The 12,703-nt window shown below is 30.1% G+C and overlaps 1 protein-coding gene and 1 pseudogene across 4 annotated transcripts in view; one reads left to right on the top strand and one right to left on the bottom strand.

The window, feature by feature from the left end:
- Window positions 1–12,703, bottom strand: part of Hr38 (Hormone receptor-like in 38) — a 90,990-nt gene that overhangs the window by 53,651 nt on the left and 24,636 nt on the right. For 2 of the 4 annotated variants that reach the window (XM_015517994.2, XM_015517996.2), the window contains exon 2: window positions 3,871–3,956. In XM_015517994.2, coding sequence (XP_015373480.1) covers window positions 3,871–3,891 — 21 coding nt within the window. In that variant the 5' untranslated portion in view covers window positions 3,892–3,956. Of the gene's footprint in view, window positions 1–3,870; window positions 3,957–6,658; window positions 7,149–12,703 lie in introns of those variants that run through there. The other 2 variants (XM_015517993.2, XM_015517992.2) reach the window with 2 other exon arrangements.
- LOC149060598 (uncharacterized) lies at window positions 368–1,966 on the top strand (annotated as a pseudogene).

Genomic DNA, 12,703 nt, shown 5'->3' with positions numbered 1-12,703 from the left:
CCACCGGAAAAAAAATCTCCAAAGTTTGCTTTGTCGAGTTTGCAAAGTTTACTTATTTAATATAATTGTACATCCTAAACGCAGACAACAAATGTCGGTGTAGCGTCCTCTCAATAGTGACCAATTAGTCTGAGTCCAGAACGCATAATAGCCTTTAATCGCATTATCGACAGATAAAGACGTTATCTACGAATCGAAATCATTAAAGTAGTACGATTGACAAATAATAAAATGACAAATGATCGAAACAAAATTTATTAAGTCTAAACCTGAGATGGTTAGTATACTTCTATAGTTCCTGTACATAGTTCAGTATAGATCGAGTACCTTGTCTCTGAGTAATTTTTATATCTGTGACTGTGTAATTATGGATATACTTAAATCCACTTAAGGAAATGACAAAGTTTGTTTTAAAGATTTTACTTACGTACATCAAAAAGATTGTACATTTTTTATCAGATGGAGATGTTTAAAATATAGTTCGTTTAAGTGTCCAGCTATTTTAAAAACATCACATAACATTAAAAATCCACGGGAAGTCCACGACCATAATCAATCTGCAGATCGAAATGGTAAGATTTATTTAATTATTATTTATTATCATTTATACGTCCCTAATTTTTCGTTTTTTAACATAAATATGTATACACTTTTTCTCGTATCGATGATATCATTATTTATAATCATAAAATGAATTAATTAATTTAAAACATTTTGTTATTTAATTACTGTACTATTTTTACTAGATGGCAGTATGGCACTTACTGTTTATATATTATAATATATTCATATCATTTAATAATAATATGTACTTATTTATCAATATTAAAAATAATTATTATTTATGTATTATATGTATACATATAACCTAATATACAGCCACAAAAATTCAAATAAAAATCAAAAATAAAGCTTTAGCATCAAACGATACTCCTGGCTAAATATTTTCCGAGACAATCGAAAATGTGGTAGTAGATATTTTAGCTGAATTGCCTAAGGAAAGTCATATTAAACGTACCTAGTTATGTTTTCAACAGATGATCATTTAAGACTACTTACAGCATTAGACACCTGGTATTTAAACGGAAATTTCGGATTGTCTCGGATTTTTCTTACAGTTATACGTAATACTGATAAAAAAAAATGTATTTTTAACTTCAATTTATTGTATTTTACAAAGAAAAACTAAACAAACATATTATGTGGAAATGTTCCAAATTACAATGGAGGAATGTGCTAAACTATATTTATATCCCGACTCCAAATACTTACATCTTGACTTTGAAAGTGCAGTTATTGAAGCAAAAGAAGTAATTGGTATTCATATAAATGTAAGAGGCTGCTTCTATCATTTGTGTCAATCAACCTTCCGGAAAGTATAAGAACTGGGACTTGCCACAATGTACAAAAGGGATGAAGAATTTTGGAAACATTGTGGAATGGTTGATGCGCTTGCATTCCTTCCTTTGCACCTCGTAGAAAAAGGTATGATGTATTTAAAAACAATTTACCCGAAAATCTCACGGATCTATTAGATTATTTTGATGCATACTACGTTAGTGAAAAATATCGAAGAATTGGAAATGAAGAAACTAATATTAAGTTTCGAAAACTACCACAAATGTACCCACCAGCTGTATGGAATGTAAAAGAATCTACCCTCAATTACTGTAACAGAACCAACAGCATTGTTGAAGGATGGAACAATAGGTTCTCAAAACTAGTTGGTCAAAAACATCCCACAATATGGAAACTAATAAGAAAAATTAAAAACGAAATCAACGCTGATCGAGCTAAGTTAGCAATAGATGCTTTAGGAGAACCCGAAGAGAGCAGAACAAAAAGAGGCCACAATAAAACTGTAAACATCCGTCTAAAAGAATTAGTCAAAAGACAAAATCAAAAAAACATAACTATTGGGGAATTTTTAACAGCTGTGAGTAACATACGCAAGAGAACTGTTTAACTTTTTATTATATAGGTATATAGTTATTATTTTTTATTTTATGCGCAATGTGATATTTTATAATTTTACTATTGTTCATTATTATCATAATAAAATTATTTTTAATTTTTGCGTAATCTAGTTGTGTGATTAAGATAATATTATAATAGTTATCATTAAAATTTTATATTTTTTTAAAATTATTTTATATTATTATTAATTATTATTTTAGAACAGTTAGGTATATCTTTGGGATTTTTTTTCCTAGATTCGTTTAGTATATCTATTCTTCACCTGGAGTACTCTTATTTTGTACAGTGTACGTAGTCATGCTAAAGACAAAATCTTCTTTATCAAGAAAAACTTCAGATGCTAGAAGAGTTCAAAATGCGAGGCTGTGAGACTGCGAGAGACTGGCCAGACTGCTGAATAACGACGGAATCGATTATCAAAAACGGATTTGCGTAATTCAACCATTCATTGGGGATTCTGTTCAAACTCAACTTCGATTATTGATGGGAGCTGGAGAACCCGTGAGTCATCGGTCCAACGATCAACACGTCTTGAACAACAGCGTGAACGATCCAGAAGTGTCAGGCTACACAATTAAAGCTTCCTTGGAAACAAATGTGCTTTTAATTAGATTGCCAATTAGATTACTTAAATTTCAAAGATATTCAGATAGGTAACATGGGGGAATTATGGAATCATGGCCCAAATGTCAAAAATGGAAAGACGAACCAATTGGTTTATGCTGTGCATAAGAGGAAAGTAGATCTGCTACCTTTTCATGGACAGCCTGACTTAATGCAAAGTCTACTGAATAATACACACCCGATTTCTCCAAATTTCTTGAAAAAAACTAGACAACATTATACGTTTTTTCAGATGACGTCTTTTAGAGCGCAAGAGGTTAGGGAGTTTTCGATAATCGATTCTGTCGTTGTTCAGAAGTCTCTCGCAGCTTCGCCTTTTGAACTCTTCTAACATTTGAAGTTCTTCTTGATAATGAAGATTTTTCCTTTGTCATGACTACGTACCCTGTACGGCTGTATACAATAAGTACTCCAGGCGAAGAAATAATATACTAAACACCAAATTGAACTTTACCGACTCATGAACCAAATCACACACTATTATTATTATTATAATATAATAATATTATTTTTTTATTTTTTTATAATTTTCTTGAACGGAGCCGAAACGGATATGCTAGTACTATATAAGACGAAATTTATAACAAAAGACAATTTAATTAAAGTTAAATATTTATCCAACACATGTACAAGTAATTACAAGGTTAAATTTAAAAGTAAATATGAAATAAACATTTGAGTTTCAACAATTTTTAATTAATACACGAATAGATGATGTTATAATATGTATAGGTACCGGTATAGAACAAGCTGTCCTCGACATAAATCCATCACAAACTTTTGAACGTGATCGGCAGCGTAGGTATATAACGTTTTTTTCGTATACCTACACCAAACCAACCACTATAGCTTATACAAATTTAAATTTAGACACAAGCTCATAACCGGAGAATAATTAAAAGTACCTACGCGTAAGTTGACGTATAAATAAACTAGTATATAATATTATAATATAATAATAAACAATTTTAAAATTTTCCCCCTTCAAGTTATGCTTTTATTTATTTTGTAACATATTATAATATGTTGTAGACTATATTAATTGGTAAAGTAGACGCTTTAAAAAAAAACATAAAAGCCGTGTTCGGAAAAAATACCATAATATACATTCAATTGATACGACGCTAACCGTTTACGAACAAACAATAATAATAATCATCGTCACGTGGGAACAAAATGTCGCCGTCGGAAGTTTTATTAGGCCGGAAAAATGCAGCGAGAGTCTATAATCATTTATTAATTGTAAATTATATTATTATTGTGTCTAACCTGTGTCTGGAATAGAAGCATACTCGATGGACTTGGGTACGACGGACCAGTAGAATGGTATACTTCGTTTGAAGTATCTTCTTTTCCTGAAACATATGTTGAATACAAACGGTTAAATCATAGTCGATGAGTAACAACGTACAAATGCGTAAACAAGTATACAAGCTATATGTTATACATAATAATGCCCACACTTTCGCAGTATTATACAATATTATTCTAATAACTATATTATTAATAGATTATTATTGTTCAACAATATTATACAGGTACTAAGAAAAACAAACACCGAAATTCGGCAAATTATTTTGGAGTTAAAAGCAGTGCAGTTAAGATTTCGTTCTTGTATTAACCGATATTATTTTAAATACCTAGGATGATATGTTGTGTAATTTAAAAATATTTTTTAATTCTTGAATATGGTTTAATACAATAAAAATCAGTGTTTGGTACTATACCTAGTCATCAACCAGAGTATGTTAGTTCTAAATTAACGTTTTAAACATGTTTTAGAATGGTTCTATCTCCCATGGTTTAGTTGAATTGAAATGTTCGAAATGGACAAAATCATTATTCGGCGATAAAAAACAATCTTTTTTTGTTTAGGTATACGACAAAATTATTTCAAGGACAATTTTAATTTTATCAAAACATAAAAATTAATTGTGTTCGAAATACCAATATTATGACATTAAGAATCCAAGCGTACAGTATAGGTACATCAGGCACATCATATAATATTATGTATAATGTATATATAGGTATTAAATAATGGATAAAAAATGATTTGACGAAGTCGTATCTAAAATTAATGGTAAAGCAATCCGTAACATATTTTATTTACCATCAACATTTAAATAACATAAATATTATTTTTTTTACCTATAATAAAATTATGGAAATTATGATGGTAAATAAAATATAATTTCACGATTTGAATTTCACAGTAAACACTCTCATAAAAATAATGCTAATTTTCAATAACACCTATACCAATACCATCAGCAGATATAACTATATGGTACCTTGGTGTATTTAACTTACTCGTCCTTTGTCGATGCGACAGTCAGTAATATTTTGTTTCTTATTTATTTTTACTACACAATATAATCGTAGGTCATGTAACTAAACATTTAGTCTAAGTATTCATAACTAAAGCGACGATTGTGATGTCAGACTATTGGTTGAACAATGAAAAACTTACGTCATTGGCGTGTTTCATTAACCAGATAAACTATTATTTTTGGTAGAAATGAAAATCTATGCTGTTCGTTCGCGGGCGTATTGTCATCGTATTATAATAACAATATTATCATATGGTATCGCGATATCTCTCGACTTTTCCCGACTTATATATTTCTACAAAATGATTATATCGGTTCGAGCAAACTAGATACATTTATGAACGGAATTAGGGGGGGGGGGTTAATACATTGTTCATATTATACTTATTATAGACGCGTTTGTGTGTGCGAGGGCGATGTTTATATCTGTGTGGAGTACTGGAGTAGGTATATTATTACCGTCTTACCGAGTACGTTTGTAAGACATCTCGAGAGGAATGTTCTCACGAGACAACGTCCGCAGCAAAAATCGCGCTGAAATCGTCATCGGATTTTTGCGCGTTCGAACCGAAAAAAAAAATAACACGAAGAGAATGAGAAACGTTTATTCGAAGAACGCCCGCCGAGGTATAAAATATGGATAATAATATATGCTACGGGCAAATACGGAATGCGGATAATGTATACATTGTTTGGTTATGATGAATACAGTCTATATATCTTAAAGTAAAAAATGTTATTAATAAAACGTTTACTAATTCATAAATTATTAAGGTAATAATTTACACATCAATTTATACCTAACCTATCTACGGCTGAAGAGGCATAATACATATTATTCTGATCAAATGACGACAGAAGATAATTGTTTTTGATGCAATGCAAGCAACAATATTAGGTATTTAAGAAGTCTTAGATTAAGGTAAATCTTCGCGTTATAAATATCTGATGTATATAGGTACAGTTTTGTTAACGGTTTTTCAAAATTCAAAAATAAGAATGTTTACGGTAAGAAGAATTAATGCTTTTACAAAATAAAATAATACATAAGCGCAAAACCGGTGGAATACACTATAGTAATGTACACGTGACATGTCACCCTGACACAACATTTAGTGTCCTTTTAAATTTTAATTAAATAGCGAAATTGTTTAAATATATATTTATGATTAAATATTAAATAGGTAGTAATCTAATAAATAATTATTATTTCCGATTGGTATGATGGTATGGTTTTTTCTAACTACTAGAACAGACAGTATAGAACACAATATTTTGTATGATTGAATCATTTGCGTAGGCCGTGCCGGCGCATTATCAGTTAACGTTTTTGATAGCAATACGAATTCTTTATCCACAGAACACCTGCTTATTTGTATAAATTGAGTAATTGAATGCATTATACATAATATTCAAGTCGGATAAATTGATGATAAACTGTGTACATGGATAAGGTATACATTATCCGGTTAATATGTACAGGTAGGTACATTACCCCGTTAATATATGTAGGTAAACGCATTATCCGTTTTTAAACCTTAAAAATGTCGATATAAAAATAAAAGGTATATGTTATTATTTCAAGTCCAATATAGTAACGCGTGTGACAGTATTAAACCAATAAATTATCATTTTACGCCGAAATCTCATTTTTAGCGCGTCAGAAATCCGCGTGCCATAACGATATCATAATATAATAATGTACAGTTGAAATACTCACTAACCTTTTCTGTAAGACGACAGCATGTCGGACGGTTGAATTCCGTCCAAGACGATGGTTTTCGGTGTTATATGATAATAATATTAACAATAATGACAATGGTAATAATGTTGTCACGTACACGAGACAGCGGACTAGCAGCTATAAAATAATAATCGGTCGCCGGCGGTCATCGGGTCCACGTTCAAATCGCGGTGGACGAGAGAAGAGAAAACGTAAACGGGAGACTTATCGTGTAAAAATAATAATAATAATAATGATGATGATGATGATGATACGTCACGAGACTTGTCGTGTAATACTAATGATAATAATATTATTACGTCCAAACGCCACCACCGACGAGCGAGTGCTCGAGAGATTTTTCGGGAAGGAGCAGCTGCTGAACGCGGGCACACGTCTGCGGGAGTGAGAAGACGATGTGTGGGAATTTTAATATTTCATTAATGATATTATTATTATTGTCAAATCGTATATGCGAACGCGTCGACGCGTCCACTGCGACGGTTCGAGTGCGACAAAATGATATTGTTATTATTATTTTAAATATCGCGTACCGACGGCGACGATGGCGTTCGGCGTGCGCCCGTTTTTCGTGTGCACACGTCGTGTCGGACCCCGAGACCCTTTGACAGGGCGGGGCAGGCGGGCGACCCTTATTACGGTCCGAAATCGCGGCGAGGGCGGGACCGGCGGGCGTCTCCCCGAGGATACATAAAAACGATACGCAAACGCACACACACTCGCGCGCGTATAAGGTGCGCTGGCATTGTTGTTATTGTTGTTGTCATAATAATAATAATGTTATTAAACTGTTGTGCGCTATATTATAATATTGTTTTGACATGCGCGCGCTACTCGGGTTTCAGACCGCGCTCGTATTGTATAAGCCTACAATAATATTATTATTTAATTCGAGTGTATAATATATTATAATATATCATTATTATAATAAAGTCCATAGTAATAACGTAGTAAAATATTGCCGTCACTGTACGAACGGCCCCGAACAGAACGATGTTTTAATGGCGAAGAATACGGACCTATATAGGTATACAGTCGACGACGGGCCAGCGCCCGCAATGAATTGACACTTTTTGTTTGTTAGTTTGTCATAAACTCGCATTGTTTGTTAGATCATCCAACAGCTCGAAATTCAGTGGAGGCGTGAAAGTAGTTTATCAGGCACGGGACTGAAGACTTCAAAATAGCGTGTAGGGTAATAGATAAGTTTATTATATTATGTCAATTCAATTTATCGAAATAAACAGAAACAGTGCATGAGTTTATGTATAACCAAGATTAATATTTAATTTTTATTGCCAGTTGATCATTTTTAAAGTTAACATTTAAGAAAGTTTAAGAAAATGTAAATGTAACCCACAATTTAGTTGTAGTCAATATTTAAGAGTGCAGTAATCGTTTAATATTAATATTGTTTTATACGTTATTCAATTTTCAAACTACGTTCATGCCTTGATTGATAGTGAGGATGCAAATTGCAAAGTATACATAATTATATTTTACGCATGATATAATATAGAATAATGGTGTGTATTAATTTTACAGACAAAATTAGCGTAATTTGGTTTTTATAATATAAATAATGTGTTTAAATTATTATAAATTAATGGAATATAAACTTTTTCGAAGATTCCTAATACTATGTAGATACATTTTTTGTAAGGTAGTTTTTATTAAAATGTTATAGATTTATAAAAATTATTTTTTTCATGTTTATTTGATCGATTTCATAAAAAAAATATGATCAATATGTTTAGGTACTTACCTATAAAATTTAATGAATTAGTTTATAACAATATGGCGATTTTTAATGCATAAATATTTTTGTCTTCGAAACAATTAGGTATACATAATATATATTTTACTTTATAAATAAATTATAAGCTATCAACTTTCCGTAGTCCATAGTTAGTGATGTGACTTTCTAAAATTATGTCAGAAACATAATATTTTCGCCTTTGAGTTTGTATAAAAAGGGCTTTAAAACAAACCACCATTCAAATTATGTGCCCGAACTTATCCAAAACTTTGTCAAACGATAAAACTTCCTTACAAAATTCACCTTTTAAGAAAATTGAAAAGCATTAAAGCCGTTCTTCTTACGTATTATTATGATTTATACATTTTGTACCAATAATCACATTTAACAAATATAACGCATGCTGTGCATACCTACTTATCACTTGGCTACTTTAATGAGTTACATGTGAGAAAAAAGTACGCAAGACTATAAAATAGAATTAATATAAAAGAGCGTGCCATGTATGGCCAATTATAATAGTCTGTAGACAATATAATTTTCTAAAACTAATTAATTGAATTCATACAGACGCGGAATGAACAATAAATATTGTGCTCTTACAAATCACGAAATCTATATTAATATTTTGTAAATTAGTAATATTATATTTATTATATTATAAGAAAGATTATAATATAGTTTCGTAATATTAGATTTACTGTACAACCAAATTACATATTATTATTTTATTTAAGTATAGCTTTTTAAATAAAGACTATGTCTGTTTTGTTATTGGTTTTGATGAAATTTCACTACAAATTCTTGATATTAAAAGCGGGTAAAACTAATATAAACAAGTTTGCAAACTCAATATTATTTTTAACAAATGCAACAAAAATATAATTGTTTTTTTTTTTTTACAAATGGAATTTAATGGAAAACTCAAATTTAAAATATGAGAACTAATCCTGCCAATTTCACCAGTGTTAAATTTTAATTTATATCAATATAATTACCATCAAAACAAGAACGTTCCAAGTAAGAGCTGATCAAACTCTGCAGAAAGATTTTCCTCAAATAAATAATGAAATTCCACGTAGACCTATAATTATTTTGGCAACATTATTTCATAAATCCATCCACAACATGACAAAAAACATTGTTCAACGAGTCCAAATTAGGTACATTTTATGCAGACGACTTCAATATTCATGGTAGAAGCAAAAGCCTAGAAACTAATCAATCTCATCTACAATAATGACTATATTTATAACCTCAAATCTTGGAGCTAAGCATGAGGTTTCACCTTCTTTTCTGAAAGCTCACAATGAAGTTTTCATATAGAAATGTATTCATAACTAAATATAAATACTTAAAGATGAGAGAACATCAACGCCACCAAATACTTATTAACAAGTCGATAAAAATACTCATTAGTATAAAATGTAATAATAAATAGTCTATACTCTATATATTAACGACTGGAAGAATACAGTTTAATTTTTATATAAATATTGTCTTATACGTCATGAGGCTCTAACACTATAATTATTTTTACATACATTAAAAAAATCTTCATTCTATAAAAGCAAGATTAACAGATTATCTCCATTTACAATTATTTATTCGTCGTCGCTTCACTTGATTTTAAGTTATCAACTTAAGTCTTAAGTGTATTAGCAAACTTTCCATTTTAGATACTAAATCTAAATTTCAGTAATTACATCTGTATAGATCTGAAAATTATTCTCTATACAAGAGAATAATTATCTAGAAATATCAAATACGTACTCACAATATTCTCAATTACATCAGTAATCCCGTGAAAAGATGCCATCAAATAAACACCATAAGTTCAATATAAAAAAATTCTATATCTGACTCTGTTTACGTATATACGACATTACTATATCACCTCATAAAAATATTGCTAATGAAAAAAAATATTCACTGGTGGGTACTTCATAAGGTATAGGTTGGATCTATCGTTGGATGGAGAAATATGGAACTATAATGTGCAAACTATAACTCGTGTCCGATATCTACAGATAAGTCCACTGTCATTCTAAATCTCTCGATTTAGTAACTGAATACCATATTAAATTATAATTAATTTGTACTGATACTCTCGATGCATAACGAATAAACAGCGCACAAATTATATAGGTACAGTCGATCAAATATTAGGTAGCCAAAACAATACAATTTTCGATCTACAAAACTACAACACTACAAAATCAATCCCTTTTTGATTTCACTGATTCCAGGACACTTAGCACATAAAAGAAAACGAACGAGCTGACCAAGTAGCAATGAATGCAATCATAATATCTTTTGTCCAATGAAAATCGATTCCATCAGACACATGCGGATTATAGAGAGACACTAATAAAAAAAAATCATCATCTACTGAAATGGCGCAAACAATGGATAACTGATTCCACTTAACTTGACGAAATTCAACAGAGTATCACCAATTGTTCAAACGTCCTTATTCCTTAAAATAGACCGACAATCTTAAGTTATTTTCGATATTATCTAAATACAATAAATTGTACAACAATCGCTCTTATATATATATATATATAATATATATGTATACCAGTGGTGGCAAGCAATACACAAGCTGTTGTGCGAGTACAACAGCAGTATAAATATAGCCGTTTAACGTCATCGACACGGTAAAAAGCGATCTTGTACACACCACTATAATAATATGTTCGAGCACGATTATATTATGTATGCGCTGCGCAAAGCGGTGGTCATCGTATTTTACGATACGCGTTGAAAACCGATCGGAAAAGTGCCTACTTATTTGATTTATACAATATGAATATTATGTTATAGCAATATAATATTGTAATTTGTATCGTAGATAATGACTGTATAATAATGTTATTTAGTAATATTATTGTGTACATTATTATGCCTACACATTACCTATTATTATTTTTATAATTATTAATAATTGTAATGATGTTATAATACACGTACTCGGACGAGACTGTGCCCATGTTATTATTATTACAACACCTGCAGCCTATACCGATACATCCTACCCAACGGTTTTATTATTTTTATAATGTAGACACGCGTTTAATAATAGTCATTAGTCCGATACGACGATTATTCGCAGGCATATAATAATATAGATATATTGGCGAGCGACATATTTGATTTTTTATACACATATAATATTATATACAGCACGATTTGCTTAGCAAGTTTAACCTTCCTACTGTTATCAATTATTTATTAATAATAATGCATATTTTATTTGTATTTGGATTTTTGAAATTTTCAAACACATATAGGGACCGCACTTTCAAATCCTCATATTTTTTTAGAACCATCTAAGACGAAACGAGATTCTTATTTTTTAGCAGATGATTTTTTTTTTGTTTTTGTTAAAATTTTGAAATTCGATGAGTTATTATTTCCAAACGATTAATAATTAACGTGTGATCAATTAAGTAAAGATAATAGTCCTTACTAACTTTTTACAAAAATGTTTATATAATATTTAGTATTTACTATACTTGCAGGTGCGAATCACTCGATATGTGTAACGGCATACTTCATGCTGCAAGCGATGTGGTGCGATACATCCTGTCTCAGGAAGATCCGAAAAAAATAATGTTGCTAATTAAATGTATGACAAAAATTGTTAATATTATATGGTAATTAAATAATTTAAGAAATATTCTCATATTAGAAAATTCTCAAAAATCATATTTTTCAAAAAGTCACTACGTTCCAAATTAATTTAACCAAAAAACTATTGAATTTAAAAAAAATCTAAAAAATAAACTACTTAGATAAATCTTTTTACCATAAAAATTGTTCTTATAATCAGATTTACAAATAGGTTATTTTGAATTTATCCAAAATTTTTTTATCAGTTTTTAAGTTTTCTATTTTCAGTATTAAAAAAAAAATTATACTAAAAATGTAGCGCAAATGTCTATGAATTACTTAGAAATAAAACATTTTAAAACATTGGATACAACAAGTTGTTCCACATGTCAGATTATCGTGACACACTCTGTATATAGCCATATAGGTATACATACCTATTTTATATTTTCAACACTCGTTCTGCCTATTTTATTTATTTTCCATATAATTATTAGTACCTACACAGTGTTTTTTGAATAATTTAATACGAATAAGCGCGTAAATATAATAATTCGTTAGCAAATGATAGTCTGTATCGTTCAGTCACTGCGATTACGATGATGGCGATAATTTGAATAAATTAAATGTTCAAATAGATAACTAGAC

This window comes from Diuraphis noxia, unplaced genomic scaffold (assembly GCF_037042655.1).
Source record: "Diuraphis noxia isolate RWA-SAM2 unplaced genomic scaffold, SU_Dnox_SAM2 contig0001, whole genome shotgun sequence".
Lineage (NCBI taxonomy): Eukaryota > Metazoa > Arthropoda > Insecta > Hemiptera > Aphididae > Diuraphis > Diuraphis noxia.
This window is presented reverse-complemented; position numbering and strand designations above follow the sequence as displayed.